Source organism: Rhodnius prolixus, unplaced genomic scaffold (assembly GCF_049639745.1).
Source record: "Rhodnius prolixus isolate KJV_2025 unplaced genomic scaffold, Rpr scaffold_3, whole genome shotgun sequence".
Taxonomy (NCBI): Eukaryota; Metazoa; Arthropoda; class Insecta; order Hemiptera; family Reduviidae; genus Rhodnius; species Rhodnius prolixus.
In genome coordinates this window covers 15751111-15767933 of record NW_027411603.1, presented here as the reverse complement: position 1 = coordinate 15767933, position 16823 = coordinate 15751111, and the positions used below count along the sequence as shown (strand labels likewise).

General features: G+C 32.7%; 1 protein-coding gene across 1 annotated transcript; it reads right to left on the bottom strand.

The window, feature by feature from the left end:
• Window positions 1–4792: 4792 nt before the first annotated feature.
• Window positions 4793–16455, bottom strand: LOC141453694 (uncharacterized). Its single transcript, XM_074127208.1, has 7 exons — window positions 16296–16455; window positions 14822–14953; window positions 13648–13913; window positions 12768–12893; window positions 11552–11796; window positions 9962–10135; window positions 4793–5880 (listed from the first exon to the last, which is right to left on the bottom strand). The coding sequence occupies exons 3-7, from the start codon at window positions 13909–13911 to the stop codon at window positions 5445–5447; spliced, it is 1245 nt and encodes a 414-aa protein (XP_073983309.1). The 5' UTR covers window positions 13912–13913; window positions 14822–14953; window positions 16296–16455; the 3' UTR covers window positions 4793–5444.
• Window positions 16456–16823: the final 368 nt, after the last annotated feature.

Sequence of the window (16823 nt, the reverse complement as noted above, 5' to 3'; positions counted from 1 at the left end):
TGCCACAACTCTCTTATCTGCTGTTTCTCAAGTAAAATTGAAATATTACTTTTTAAATAATGTTTTAGAATATTTAATTTTATTTATTGATTTATTGTTTTTGTGAAATATTTAATTTTAAAGCTTGGAAAAAAACTTAATGGATATTAACCTGCCCCTTAAATTTTCTTCTGGTAGAAAATTAAAAAAAAAAAAAAGAAATCAATTTGGTACATTCACCTGACTACACAGGGTGTATACGGTGGAGTGGTCGAAACTTCGGGAGGTGATTCAGCAGCTCAAATGCAACAAAAAATATTCTCTTCACTTTGGCCCGATTCTCAATAGTGTCCAAGATATTTGCATTTTTAACTTTTCCGTCGATATTCGCGTTTTTCACCATAAAAACGGCCGTAACTTTTTTATCCTTTATCCTACAACAAATCTGCTTATTCCAAACGGAAGAGCATTAAATTTCCTATAAATCTGCTTGGTACAGAGTCTCAAAACGATTCTTATAACAATGAAATTTTTACTTGAATGTCTACAAAATTCTTTGTGCAACATTTTTTAACGACATAATATAGATTTTTTTTCATCAAAGTTAATTAATTTCAAAACTAATCAATTTTTAGGAGAAGGAACAAAAAGAAAATAACCATTTTATTTTTGAATTATTGTTAATTAACTTTGGTAAAAAAAACCTCCATTATGTCATTAAAATAAGTTGCACAAACAATTGTAGTCAACTACTGCGTTTTATTGCTACTTTATTTTTTTACTTCCGTTTTATTAAATAATAATTGTGAAAAACTAAAATGGTTACTTTTCTTTTTGTTCCTTCTCCAAAAATTGATATTTGAGTAAATTAGTAGTGAAAAGTCGGTTACGCAAAATCCCAGTTTTCTGCATTTACACCCCTCTGTTCGGGGTAGGGTTTTATTAAAAACCAACAAAATCCTATGATCTTGAAGCTCAATAAATGCGCAACATTTTCTGAAATTATGTGATTCCTTGACCATTGAGAAAATACAGTTGAAAATTTTAACAAAAATCATCGAGAAAGAATTTTTTAGACATTCAAGTAAAAATTTCATTGTTATAAGAATCGTTTTGAGGCTCTGTACCAAGAAAATTTATAGGAAATTTAATGCTCTCTCGTTTGGAATAAGCAGATTTGTTGTAGGATAAATGATAGAAAAGTTACGGCCGTTTTTAAGACGAAAAACGCGAATATCGACGGAAAAGTTAAAATTGCAAATATCTTGGACACTATTGAGAATCGGGCCAAAGTGAAGAGAATATTGTTTGTTGCATTTGAGCTGCAGAATCACCTCCCCAAATTTCGACCACTCCTCCGTGTACACCCTGTATATTGCTAGCATTCTCGAGGTTTTAACGTATTCATTTTTTTAAAGTCCGAATGTGAATACTTATTTAATCTTTAATTTGATTATTTCTAACAATATCTATACTTTTTAAAACTGCTTATTGAATTTAAAATGATTTTTAAAGAGAATTTGTCCTCAAAATATACCCTTCAAACACTTTTGCTGGTAAAATTATGCTAATTAAAATAATTGATCGACATGTTAATGTTCTTCCTAAGTTAAGTTACAATCAGTCATATAAGTACAGCGGACTTTACAACTTGGCAAAGTGAAAAACCGAGGTACTTCTGGTTGAAGATTTTCTTTCTAATTAGAAATTTAGACAACAAATTTATTCCTCCTTTATAATGTATAAAATACCGGACCGTACATTATTCTGATAACGTGCTTTATTAATTCCCCTGTCAAGAAGTGCCCTGAACAAACTATGCAGGAAAAATGTTACAAATAAAAGTAGATTTTAGTAGTTTTTTGGATGGTGTGAATATTAAAAATTAATTAAAAAGAGCTTAATTAATTAATTAAAATTTATTTTGTGAGCCCACACATTACGTTAGAGAAACTTCAAGCTTGAAATACCTCCAATGTCAATGTATGAGTGGAAAATCCAGCCTTATTTTTGCAAAGTTCGCAGTGTTTTTTAAATGAATATTCACTCTCCAGACTAATCGACTTTTTTTCTCTAACATGACTTCCATGAAAAACGAGCCCTGCATACCTTTCTAGACTAATTGTAACTGAATGTGATGTAATGAAGCGTTTAGTAAGTATGTATGTAGTGATGAGTGACTGAGTACAATATAGATGTAAAAATAGTGGAGAATTTATGAATATTGTCTCTGCCTTTTTCGTCTGCACTGTTCTGTGTACTGGTTACAGATAACACCAATCGTCACTGGATAGTGCTGTAAGAGAACATTTCCGGGTGTGAAAATCCAGAGCACTAACCACTGAGCTAATTCCTTCTATTTGAAGGTTTTTCTTTTGTAAAAACAAACAAAAAAAAATTTAAAAAAAACGAAAAACGCGAATATACGTATTGTTTAAATTTGCAATGATTTTAGGATTGCCATTATTTTGTTAGTTTTTCTCAAAGAATAGAAAAATCTAATTAGGCTTTAATAAAAGAAAACTCCTAGCAATCGTTCCAATTAGTTGTAATTCCCAGTGGCACCTTTTATAATTGAAAGTTCCCTGGTTACTTGGGCTTGGCTTAATTTATTTATTTAGTTTTTTATTTATCTCTACATGGTTTTACATCCTTTTACACAATATATATTGTACACTTGTGAATTAACATATCTATGTAAAGTTGCACTTTCTAGAATACTAACAAAAAATATACATGAATAGAAATGTATTGTTACACGGACACCTAAACCTGTACACAAATATGTAGTAAGCATACTGAATTAAACACAAAAGACTGGATGTGATACTTTACAACAAACTGAGTTCGGAATAAGGGTCCTATTTCTTTTACATTAAAATAATTGTTAAATTGAAAAGCTGAGGTAGTAGCAACAAAATAGTGTAAAGTTTTTCTATCTTTTTACTAAAAACTTCACAACTATAACTAATGCCTGCCACTAGTTACTTTAAATAATATGTGGGTTTGATTAAATAATAAAACTCGCTATAACCTGATTTATTAGCACATTAACATTACTCACATTAACATTTACTACCAACTAACGCTATTCATTACAGTTACCATTTACAACAGTCCCAACAGTTTACTGTTACTTACTCACAACGTAACGCCACAAAACTGTTCCACGACTGACCACTGGTCCGCAATGCACCGAATTGCACTAGTCTCAGCTGCACTAACACAGCTCTACTCACTAACTGACTAACCGCCCGACTAGCTAACTTTAAAGCACTCCGCAACACTGACTCTCTCAAAACTGTCACTTCCAAAGTGTCTCTCCAAACTAACTTTCCAAGACTAACTCAAAACTCACTCAAAGACTAACTTCTCAAAACTACAAGACTAAAACTAACTTCTCCAGCTGTGTCTGCCTCCTTTTAACTGCGACTGTCCCACTCCGTCTGTGTCACGCCCACCGGCCGGTCACTGGCTGAGGAAAACACATACTGCCACCACCCTAACTGGGGCCGCCCTCCTCCAACCTTCTGTCACACTCCAACTCCGCCTGTCTTGCTCCCACCTGTCAATCACTGGCTGGGAAAACACATATGCAACCACCCCAACTGAGGCCTTTCTCTTAGCTGGCTTTTACACAGCGGTAGACCGTTACAGGCTACGGTCACTAAACTCCTACAACAATCTAGCCCTTTCTCCTCTGGCTCAGGTAGAGACCAGCCTTTTGTTTACACAGTGTCGGCCTGCTACCGACTTTGGTCGCTTAACCCCTAGAACAATCTAGGCTTTTCTTCTCTGGCCAGGTCAACTTTGTTACAATAGTAATACTTAAAGATCATTATTTCAAAGATTTAGGAGACAAACTGAGGAAAAGAATACCCAGTAAAATCATAATAGTGATCATTAATAAAGAATTTGCATTATTTCAGATGCTCACACAAAACACTACAACTCTTGAAATTATAGATTTTTTTTTTTTGCGATGGAGCTAACTCCATAAAATATTGCAATAATAGTTCTATTGCTAATTTCTATTACTTCTTGCAAGTTGTAATCATTTGTGTTTTTACAGGCTCTCATTTTTGTGTACTTGTTATTGACTTATTTTTTTATGATTTCAACTAGTGTGGATTTGTTGATATAAATAAATAAATAATACCAATGAAAAGTCTAGTGAATAATGAAGCTTAAATTTAATCAAATCATTTATAGAATAACGGTAATCTTAACATAAAATAATAATAATTCAACATAATAAGAAATCAGCTATAAAGTGACATAATTTGATGGTTAATCAATAATTTATTTTAATTTTTTACGTTAAACTGGACTTCTGTTGAATTGAAATTGTCTATTTCATTGAATAAGGTATATACAAGTCTGACAAATCTATGAATAGAAGAATTGAAGGAGTAAAATTTGAAGGAGAATAATCTGCAGTCATACATAATTGCAGAAAATATTATAAGATCGGGACGAGACAACGTTTTCGTCCTCAACTGCTGTTGAACTTATTCCTACAAGACCAAACAAGTTAATAAATTTAACGTTGAACTTAATTTCCTTCTTCATTTGTTCCTGACCTTCCTTCGTACCTTTTATGGCGGAAGAGCCTGCAAGAATACCAATCAGCTTTCTCAACAACGCAATTAAATCCAACTGGATTACTTTGGCTGGATCAATATTTACCACATGAGTTTTCCATGACTCGTTTTTGTGAATAAATGTGCAGCAGTTACTGAAGTTATTGATACTACTGGATACAATTTCATACAGGTAAACTTTCTGAATGCAGTTCAGTGAATCAAACAACTTACTTTAAAATGAAACATTTATTGTAATTTTCCTTTTTATACAATTAAACGTAAAGTACAAAACTAATATAATTTGCAATTGTGGACTTCTTTTTGATTTGTGAAAAATTCAGCTCTAAATCACTATTCTACAAACTCGACCATCGTCAGATTAATAATGTTTAAGAAAATGTACCATTCTCCGATTGTAATTTTCTCTCCCTTGGAGACAAAATAATTATGTGACATTTTTGACAAGAAGCTAACATGAAACCAATATTTTACTATGAAAAATAAGACAAGGTCGCCCTTAGTACTTGTAAAAAACAGTTTCGGAAAAGTTGCAATAAACCTGGGGATGACAAATGTCATTGGGGTAATAGTGATAATAGAAACGTCATCCCCTTTACACGCTATAGATGCTGTGAATTCTGTTCAAGAGTAATGAGGAAAACTTGACGAGTACTGGCAGCCAGAATTAAAAGCTCACGACATTCGGGATATAGAAGCTACGGGGCGTCGGTTCACTTCGCCCGGGACAAGAAGGCCTTTGGTGCTTTTTGGGATCTGAACCCTTTTGTGGTAAAGGCACAATGCCTCGCTTGTACCGCCTTGTATTAATACTAGTATTTTGCTTTCGCTAGTTGATTGAAATAGTCTAATTAACCAAATTTAATTTAACAATGGATTAGTTTTAATAGATTCACTTACAGTTTCTTTCATGATTTCACAGTACATCGGAGATGGTTTGTAAAATTCGGTCCAACTCTCCATTACATTGCTACTGTTATTTTTTACTAAGTCCTTAATCAATTCTTCCATATCAGGTATAGACTGTGTATTTTCCAATAGGACTATTGGTAAAATTGATAACGACGTAGATATACCAAACAATTCTATCCTTTCCATTTCTTCCTTTAACGAATCAAATGTAATTATTGGACCTTCATATGAATACAATTCTAATTGTTTCAATAATGTTTCATGGTAAATTTTTAAGAGTTCTGGGATTGAGTTTCTTCTAACTTCTAAATTTGTTGAAGAAGCTAGGAAGTATTTCAGATCAAATGCTGGACTGTTGAAGAAGCTCACTTGAAAATCTATAAATCTGTAATAGTAAGAATCACATAGTTAATAAAATGTTTACTAAATGACTATTTACTGCCTGAGTTGAAGGACTGATATATATATGATTTAAATACTCGTATTTATTTAATGCTTTTTATGTACACACAATATTATGGAATAAAAGAAATTTGCAGTCAAGAATGTCAGCTATCCACCTTCTTCCCTGATTATTGGATGTAAAGCCTGACTGAAATAACAGGCATTACTTAAATTTTTAATTTCTACAAAGTCAAGCAAAATTGACCACAACAAATTTTTGTTTGCTCTCACTGACCCCGTCAAATCATTCAGCAGTTCTCTTGGTCTCTCGTGATTCTAATCGTAGACCGTTCACTAAGAATGCTCGAAGTAAATGCACATGCCCGAATGGGACTCGAAACAATTTCCGGAAGAAGTCAATGCACTTGTTAATGGATCTCTCACACTTGTCTATCCTATCCGCGTAGTTAAGACTTGCGGCTTCTAAGCATGTCCTAGAGCCAATAACGGTGCATTTTTACTCATTTAGGAAAGGGTATTATGACACAGACTCTCAACTTGATGAATATAAAGTGTCTATTGTAAACACTCGCATGAATCAAATTCTCTAGTTCTAAACACATATTTTTGTTCATGTTCTGAATTTTCGAAACAAACTTGTAGGTAATTGCTACTTACCAACATTATACAGTTTAAAGTAAATCATTAGAAAACTATTTAGTAAAAATTTAAAAATCAATTCAATGAAATCGATATAGAAAATTTGTCAAACGCATTGTAAAAATGTACGAGATGAATGAATGCATGGTTGGCATTGTAAATCAGGATATTTACTTAAATAACTAATCATAAACTTAGGTAATTTAAATAAAAGGCGATTACTAAAGACTCTTACTGTCTGACTAGTAATAATAAAGCAAATTAAGAAAAACTGTGGGAAAACATATACAATAAGGGATAGAAAATGAAAAAGTTCGCAAATAAAAGAAAATCAATTTTAGAATAGATTACTGTAGCCGCGTTAGACAAAAATAATTTTAGTAAAATATGGTAGGGAGTGAAATAATAAATGGCCACTACCAGCTAATTTTTATTAATGAAAAGCGCGTTTTAATGTAAATAATACTGAGTCGTCTTCATCTTCTTACTCGGCGTTTAGTACCCAAAATTTAAACTTCTTTTCACATATAAATTTTGTATGAATATACGCTATAAATCTGCGGAAACCAAAGATTAAATTATTCTTTATCAAAAAAAAAAAATTAAAAAGAAGATACGATTCGGCTGGAAACAAAAAACACTATCGTAACTTATGACCTAGTTTGTGTGTAACTATCTCATGAAGGAGTTGAGTACAACCAATGCTCATGTAAATGTAAAAGTAAAAATAGGAATGGATGCAACTTTTTTCATTATTATGCGATGCCGGAAGATAAAATGATTGATAATTCAGATAGTGTGCAAAAAACAAACCTAGGAAATTTATTAATTTTTATAATTATTTTTTATTTATAAATCTATTTTATTTTTTGAAGAAACTAGCGGTAATTAGAAATCTAGAATCCGGCGTAAGTACTTTCGTTGTATTATTTCTACTACATACGAAGAGAAAGGGCTGACTCATTCATTCATCAATGCCGAAACAGCTGAAGCCGCTAAACTTTGCCAGTTAAATCTTTTAAAAAATACAGAAAGGAATAATAATAAAAAGAAATTTCTAACATAAACGCTTTTGTCAAACTTGAACTTAAACAATGTGACGTGATATCCTTGAAATAGCGTGTTGATGTAGTTTCCTTGATTTTAGAACGTACCTTTACATGAAAGCTTTGGACAGAACTCAAGTATTATCTCTTTAACAAAAACAAACATTGTAAAAAGTTAAGTATAATGGATGCGTTGATTGTAACTAAATAAATGATTTTAAAAAAAAGTATAAGGGGGTTGATTAATCAGCAAGTATCCAACATTTAATTAATACTTCATTGAAATCATTTAAGTAACTTTATTGCATTATCTTTTCATTAAGATTGTTTAGAATTATTAGATGTCACAGACCCTTATGCTGGCTAATTCATTCATAATAATTTTTTTGTTATACTTCTGTTAAAATATACATTACATATTCATAATTAAATAGGCACTATATTTTAACTCTATTCCACTTTTCACTTAATTTTCTACATCTTTTATTATTTTCTCATATTTTAATAACCCTGAACGATTTGAACCACAACTTGAACGATTGAAGTACATTCCTTAGTAGGTGTAAAAGCAGGCACAGAAGCCACAACTTCCCTTCAAACTTTATCAAAATTAGGCTAAGATTTACAGAGTAATTAGTTTTAATAGTTTTAGAAGGGGCCTTACATACGTAGGGCAACCTATCTCCTTAACTGTAATCAGCATCAAAACCGACAAAAGCGGTATCGCTTTATTTGGAATTTACCCATTTATATCTCATTACCTATTAGCATTAAAACATTGTAATTTATACCTGCTATAGAGGTAACATTTCTCTACAATTCGGTAAAGAATTCATTTAAATCTGAACAATACGAAGACCGGTACAAAGGTTTGAACATTTAATATCTTATTAACTATCTCTGTTCGGTCGTGATCGGAGACGTTCGGCCAGTTCGGCTGGCTATGACTTCGCGCTGGTCGGCCCATCGCCCGCGCGCGTACTGACGTTCGCCTCCGCTGGTTGGACTTTCAGCTTTGTATATATTTTAACTTATTTTCGATGTTATTCTATGCCATTCTCACGCTGCCCAACTACCCCCTCTACCTTCTCTTAGACCATAGGGTCACCTCCTTATCTATTGAGAGAGTCCGCTACTGACCAGCGTCCTGTACGGTGCTTGGTCTGCTGTATGTGCCTTTGAGCCTGCTGGTTTTACTGTGCTTCTTACCGCTTCTCTACGCTGCTACGCTTCGCTTCCGCCTTGGAGGTATACACGTACCAGCACTCGATTGACATCCAGGGACATCACCCCAATAATTCTACGCTTCGCGGGCCACTCCGTGGACCCGCTTCCGGTGCAAGGTTCGTCCTCTCCTTACGCCTTTCCTGAGATTTCCCTCTTCCTCCACGCTACGCTTAACCCTCAGACAAGTATATACAGTTACTATTTCCGCTTTCCTTAGAGACGCTTATACCTCTACCATATCCGCTGTCCTGGCATTCGCCCTTATACTTCTAGCACTGCGCTTCAGGAGCTTCACATCCGGCCGCAAGGGTAAGTGTTACTCATTCCTACCTCTGCTCTACTCTATATATATATTTGCAGGTATTCAGGTGTGACCTATTCACGATTATTGTGACCCGCTTCGTCACTTCCGGTTTTATCCGCTGGCGCATAGCGCCCCGATTAACGCTACGCTTTGGGGTGTCAACGTTCACGCGCTGACAATCTCCTTTATCATAAACTTACAGTTTAAAAATTTAAGAGTATGGGTTGATTAAACCTTACACCCTTAACTTGATATATCATTTAAAGAATGCTTTTAGTTGCGGTCCTCAAAGTATCCTCTAAAATAATTTTCTTGAGAAAACGTTTTGAATAAAATCGGAAGGTATTTTCCGTAAATAGCAAAATTAGACTGCGATTACAGTTCTCCCGCTTATGAGAATTAAGGAAAAATTAGACTTTGATTACAGCAGCTCCCTCTTAAAGGCAAAGGGAAATTTAACTTCAAAAACGCACGAGAGCAGAAATTCCTCTTAGTAGGGTGTGGAGCACGATTGCACTATAGAGTCTCGTACGGGAGCTTTTACCACTTCTTCGTTCTAAATTTTATCAATGTCGGACTAAGCGTTGTATAATTAATGGTAATAAATAATGATAGTTTTAGAGCGGGCCTTAATTGCGTAGGCAAACTCCCCCCCTCTTAAGGGGCTTAGCGTCGAGACTTCTAATATGCATATATGTATATACAAAATTTCGAATCGAATGACACTTCGTTCATGAAAATCGGTACACGTGTTGATAATTTTAAACGATTGCAATACATCCCTTATTAGGGTATGTATTAACAGTTTAACAGTAAACTTAACAGTTTTAATTCTGTATACTTACTTTACGGATATCGGTGTTTTAGCGTCCAAACCATACTTAAATAACATGTTGTTCACCCAGCAATCACCATGACATAGAACACTGAATTTCGTTTCATCTAGCTTCATTAAATTTACTATTTTTTCCGTTACATTTGGTGCAATTTTCGTTCGTATCTTTTCTGCCACAGGTTTCCTAAAATGGAAGATCTTATTATTTTTTTTTTCTTAATTATTATATTACTTGTAAAGAGTAACAATGGTCAAGACTTATGGTACCCAAAAATCTTGAGTTCTCTTTAACATCCAAATATGTTTTCTTTATTTCATTTGTTCTTTACAAGATGCTACTTCGAAGCCTGTGAAATGAAGTGTGTCTGTAATTAGTTAATACTCTCAAATCAACTATCTCCGTATTCCCTATGCATAATGTGAATATGTAATGGGGTCTTTAACTTTGTACAGTTGCGATAGGATTCCGAAATGGGTACTAAATCCCTGAAGAAGTAGATAAAAGAAAATTATATGAAATACGTCTATTGTTGCTAACTTATCTAGATTTAGAATTAAAAGTCTTTTTGAAAGAAAAAACGTTTAACGAAGTAAAGAAATTTAAACAAAAATGCAAAGAGAAAATCATGATTTTCAATCGAAAGGAATTTGATCAGCAAATTACCTGCATTAGTTTCAACATTATAGGCTGTAATAAGAAAATGAAGTGGCTTTTTGGATAGCTTGTCATATCCAACTGCAGAAATCTTTCACTAGCTGTAGCACTGACCGTGTACAAAATTACCATTAGATGCACAATAGGATTGGAAAAGGAGATGTACGCGTCACCTTACATCTCAAGTTGTTGTAAGAATGGACACTGAGAGTGGAGATCAATTTCATTTCCGGTTGATAAATGAAGGAACTTTTAGTAATATTCGATGTCTATGCGTTTTCTAAGAGTTGTTAATTATGAATTCGTTCTCGATAGACTTTCTTGAATTCTTATCTTTATTTTCAACTACTAGAACTAGAAAATACTATATTTCTAAATAGCAGAGTGTTATCCACTAAGAATGTTTCTTCACCAAAGTTAAGTGTGGAGTTAAGTGTTGGTTCCAAACATTTTGGACATCAGCGAGCCACCCAATAGCTGGAACAAAACTAACTTCTTGCAACATTTTACTGTTCCAGCTGAAAATTGATCATTTGTAAATAATAATAATAATAATAATAATAATAATAATAATAATAATAATAATAAAAATAATAATAAAAATAATAATAAAAATAATAATAATAATAAAAATAATAATAATAATCGAAAATGTGTATTTTTTTATTTCCTTTTTAATTTTATTTATTAAAGGCATTAATCATTTTTACTTGAGTTAAATTGATGTGTTTTACTCAGTAAATTGATGTTTGGCAAATCATAAAAAAGAAGAAGAATATATAATTTTAGTTTTTATTATTGTGCACTTTTCAGAATTGTTTTCACGGAGAAGGGTGAAGAAAAATCAATAAATTATCTTAAATTGAAACTATTGGAAATGGAATTCCAAAAACATGTTTAAGAATTTTTTTTTTTAATCATTAAAATAATCAATATGTAACTGACCATTCTGTTCCCCATGAATCCACTAAACCCGCAAATCTGATGAACATATCATACTGGAAATTCTTATTTAATTCCTGAAAATAACTATCCTCAAACATATGTTTTCCAAACATTTCCATACATATTAAGCCGCGATGTTTTATTAGGGCAGATGTTGCATGAAACTTCGCTAAACTTCTCAACACAAGTTGACAATGTTCCAAATCCAATGCTTCTCTTCTATTCGACATGGTGTAGCCTTCATCCTAATCATAAAGAAGTTTATATAAATTTACTGCTGCAAAGAGTGCCAGACTCATATTAAATGCGTAGTTTTAAACACACTGAATTTTATCTATTGGATAAAATAAAAATGTATCTTTCAAAATGTATTTTTTTTTTTTTTAAATTTGCTCGTTCAATCAAGACACTATATTATATCACATTTGCTTGTTGCATCAACCGTTGCAGTCGCGAATTTCAATAAACGAAAAAAAATTAAAAAAATTTGCTCTAGAAAAACAATTTTGGTGTGTTTGAAATGTAGAAATTACTTTTAATATCCAAGAAATAAGAAGAAATTATTCAGCACTCTATTTGTCTTGTAAATTGTCTGGATTTGTTACCATTACAACTTTTCTAAACGCAACGCACTTAGCAAAATGAAAATGTATTTCATTGGGCCATAAAAAAAAATCTAAATTCATCTCTTGAATTAATTAAAAATAATAAATAAATAAAAATGCATAGGGTGAAGGGACCAGTAACTGACTGGGCACCAGTAATTGACATACCAGAAATACTATCATCCTATCATTGCAAGAAGGATAAGCGAACTGTTTGTTGAGCCAAAGTAACCATTACTAGTTTGAAAGTTTTGTATAATGAAGTTTCTCGATAATTGAATGACGCAGATGCCCTAGAAGGTTTGAACGAAATTAAAACTCTCCTGTAGGATAGCTGTATAAGGGTTGATCGTCAATAACTGCATGAAAAAGCGTAATGTTGAAAAATATTACATTATTTAGGTAGGCCAATTTAAAAACCGATTGTTATTAATTATGAATAAGACTGATTTTTTTGTTAAAAATCTAAGTGGAACAGTGATTTAGGTATTTTGAATTTTTTAGGTCGTTTCAGGAATATACTTTTTCTTAAGCAGTCAATTACTGATCCCTTCATCCTAAGGCTTTAGAAAAAATAATGTTCAATTAGAATTCTTATTAATTATACTTACATTTAAATCATTAAGTATTAGTTCATCAAATGCTGTGTAATGTAAACAAGTTCCCCACATAAATTCTGTATAATCACCATATTCACGCATTATATCCTCCATAATTGGCAATACATCATGATACACCTGTATTAATAACATTTTAAATAATTAATTTGGTAATTTTGTATAACTTGTTCTGTTGCTATTAGTCATTAACCAGGATACAAATGTGAAGCTCGATAATAACTTTGAAATAATGTCTGTTTTACAAACGGCAACTATTGTACAGAATTTCTCAAAACACGGTAAACACACAACTTTATCTTATTCAGGAATATTTGTTGGAACGCTGAGAGCATTAGCAAAAAACAGAGCCGGAATTTTTTGGTTCTGTGATCTTAATCCTCTATATATTTATTGGAATTACTTAATACCAACTACTTAACATAACGTTTAAAGTGAAAGTAATAAATTTAGTGATCGATGAATTGTTTATCTCAGATACTCGTATACTAACACATAATGTTTCTTATTACAGTTTTAGAACCGCTCTGAACTAGTCGTGTTAGTAAATCGCTACTTTTGAGATAATATCAAAAAAATAAAAGTTCAATAAGTAAAGAGGTACTTTCACTTAAGGGACTTTTGCCGCCAACTTTCTATCAGGTTCAATGGAGGTACGATTCACAGTTTGAATCAATTTTTTATTTTTTAGCTAGAGTGACCTCATATATAAAAATGCTTGATTAACTACACTTTTAATTATTAAATTCTTTAACCATAACCTTTCTTTAACAAAGACTCAAAGATATTTCAGCTAAATAAACGAAAAAATACAAATAAATAATACAAAATTTTAACGTTATTCATCACCTCAATGGAAATAAATTGTATTTACCATAATTTCTCTTCTGAATAGGCCAAGTTTCTCTAGAATTATTTTTCTATATTCAGTGTTTGGTTGTTGTTTGACGATAAATGATTTTTTCCTTCTTTTCCCAGATTTCAATAAAACTTCCAGACATATTTTTTTTACATCGCCTACATAGTTATCACCTTTCTTTGTAGCGGATTTACTTTCTACATGTAACACTTTAGTAATAACATTCTCTTCTGTTTTCCGCGACAATAAGTTTTCCAACCATTCTTTGCTTTTTTCCATTTCTGAAACAAAAAGTAATAATTCTTTAGTCTAAAATAAATTATTAAGTTTTTCGTAAGATCCTAATTATTTGATTATCGTGTCTTGTTAGAGACCAGACCGTCTGAATGTCTGTTAAAAGTAAAATAGATCTTATTACATGTTCCTAACATAAACTTGGGATGGATACCGCGCTTGATCCTTGGTACGAAATTAATTGCAGTAATATGCCCCTCACTAGAATTTACTTTTTTTTAAATTTATTTTTTTAATACGCCCTGCTGCTTTAATATTTGAAACAGCAACTTTCGACAGAAGAAAATTTCAATTTGTTATGTATCCGCAACATGTTTCATTTAAACTAAATATGCAGTGAGCATCTGTTGACCTCGCATTTTGAAGAAGGATAGTACTCGTAAATAACTTGATAAGTAAAAACTGCCTCATATTATAATATATTTAAAATAGATACAGTTGAAGCCTCAAGAGATAAGCCAATCAGAACCTCCAGATAATGTTTGTGCAGTAATAGACTTGTATCCAAGGAACATGTTGAAAACGCTTATTTTATTCTAACTTTTTTTAAATGCTTATTACTTCAGTTGGGCTTTATGTCCAACTGCCTAAATAAGAGTTGTTGAAGTAGTAAACGTACTTTACTATTAACTTCTCACATTACCATATTGATTATTAATTAATATCCAAGACAGTCCGTGAATCAAACCCATAACCACAATACCTCTAAGTTTTGCGGGCCTCGCTTTTAACCGCTCTGCTACCGCAGCGCCTAAAACCTGAATCATCCTGAATAATGATGATTTTTAATTTAAGATAAACGTTATCACACAATGATGCTCCAACTTATATATATATATTGCTAAACTTAAAATGTAAACCCACATACATATGGGTGATAGAGATTAATGGTTACCTGGTTTTTCTTAGGACTGAACTAGTACAACAGTCCAGAGCTCACAGTCTTCTTCCCGAAAGTTTTTGGATGAACTTTACCAACTTATTCCATAGAACCCCGCTAAAATGATTTTTATTAATATTCGGTACTCTGTAAGAGACATGAAAAGGTTTATATATCTAAAAAAATACAACACTATGTTCAAGTAGTGGGTGATGTTCGGATATTTGTGGGCCTCACAACCTGAAATTTAACTACAGACCCTTAATTACAACCTGATGTTTAATTGCTATCCTTTAAGGAACAAAAAAAAAAAAAAAATCTCCGGCTGAAGTGAGTGAAAGTAACCAGTTGTGTGCAAACGAAAATCAACGTCTGTAGTCTAAAGTCTTCAGTTTGTAGAAATTACATCTGATTTGTGTTACATAATTTTAAGTGTTCTGCATTGTACAACTTGTTAAGCATTTGTTCACGATTCTTATAAACCTTATTTTAAATTGTTTGGCTCAATCATTATTGCTCAATTTCCTCAGAACATGTATCCAATTGGCATAAGAAACATTTGCAATAAATACGTGATTTCAAACAAATGTTAACGAGATAAGTAAAACGGATTTCTGATGAGATAGTGAAGTAATTGCTTTCTCTTTTTTTCAACAGGCTACCTATGAAGTGTTTTGGACCAGGGCGGAAGCCACGCATTCAATATTAACAATTTATACCCAACTCAAAAATGCACACTGCATAACCACTTCACCGACGCCCAACCCAATTTAAGATTGAATTTAAAATTGAAAATATAAGAAAACCTGTTTAAATTTGGTTCAGTTTCATTATTGTGGCTTGTACAGTGTGGTGAAATTTGCTTAAAACATAATTTTTGAGTATAACACAATTTTTGTGCGAGGTGGTAAAAACGAAGGCCACATGTGAATTTGATTTGAAAATTTTGTACGCTCACTCGTTGAGGTTCCTGTTGGAAAATCCTGTTACTTAGTTGTTGCGCTAATAGCGAACAACCTAAAGGGATTAATTTAGTGCTACTGCACTAGAATGAGGATACGGTGATCCTGAGTTCAAGTTCGGCTAGTTGCTCTCATATTTTTTCCCCGTCATCTCCTACAGCTTACATAAATTCTGGTGCTTGATAGCGTTGGCTCTGCCTCTCTAGAGGGCGCAGGGCGCTGAGAAGTTTCAGGACGCCAATGATCACAGATATTTCCGCACAATTTAATTATTGACAATATATAAAAGCAAGCCTTTGGTTATGAATTGCTGATTTAATATTTCTAAACCTTATTTAGAATTATCATCGCCTAGGACCTAGGACACCAATTGGTCAATTCCTTCTACATTGAGATGATTAGTAATTTTCCAAGAAAACTTGTTCATATCCTAGCGAGTTAGCTATTTCCAAAAATAATTTTTCTACAATCCTAACTTTTGAAAGAATTGATCCTAAATACATATTTAGCAATAATCAAAAGCATACCAGTTGTGCTAGAGTGTTTTGGTGTCACAGGCAGTATAACCTTGGATCGTGAAGGTAATAATTACAGCGCTCTCCCTTCTCACGTCAGCCTACTCCGTCAACGACAAGTGTACAACTCCTAATCATGAGCATAACTGCACTACGAAAATAACTTCTGTGCCCCCTCCTGTTATTTATCTTGCCATTAACAGAATCCCTTCCTCACAATGCCATCCTGGCCTCTCTTTACACTTAGCAACTTGTTTTGTATAATTTCTCTTATATTTACTTAAAATTTATTTTTCTATAATATTTACCGCATTATTTTTTGTATTTTTTCCTCTTACACAAATTACTTGCTTTAGTTTTTAAGGAAGTATCCAAATCTGCTCCCTTGCTTTTATCATCAAAGGAAGGAACAGATTCTGATTTTACACATTTCTCCTCCCACTTTATTTTACAAAAGGAAATATAGGACTTCTTCCTTCCTTATTAAGTGCTTAATGTGTAGTTGCAGCGTCACAGAACATTTTTATTGTAGACAAAAGA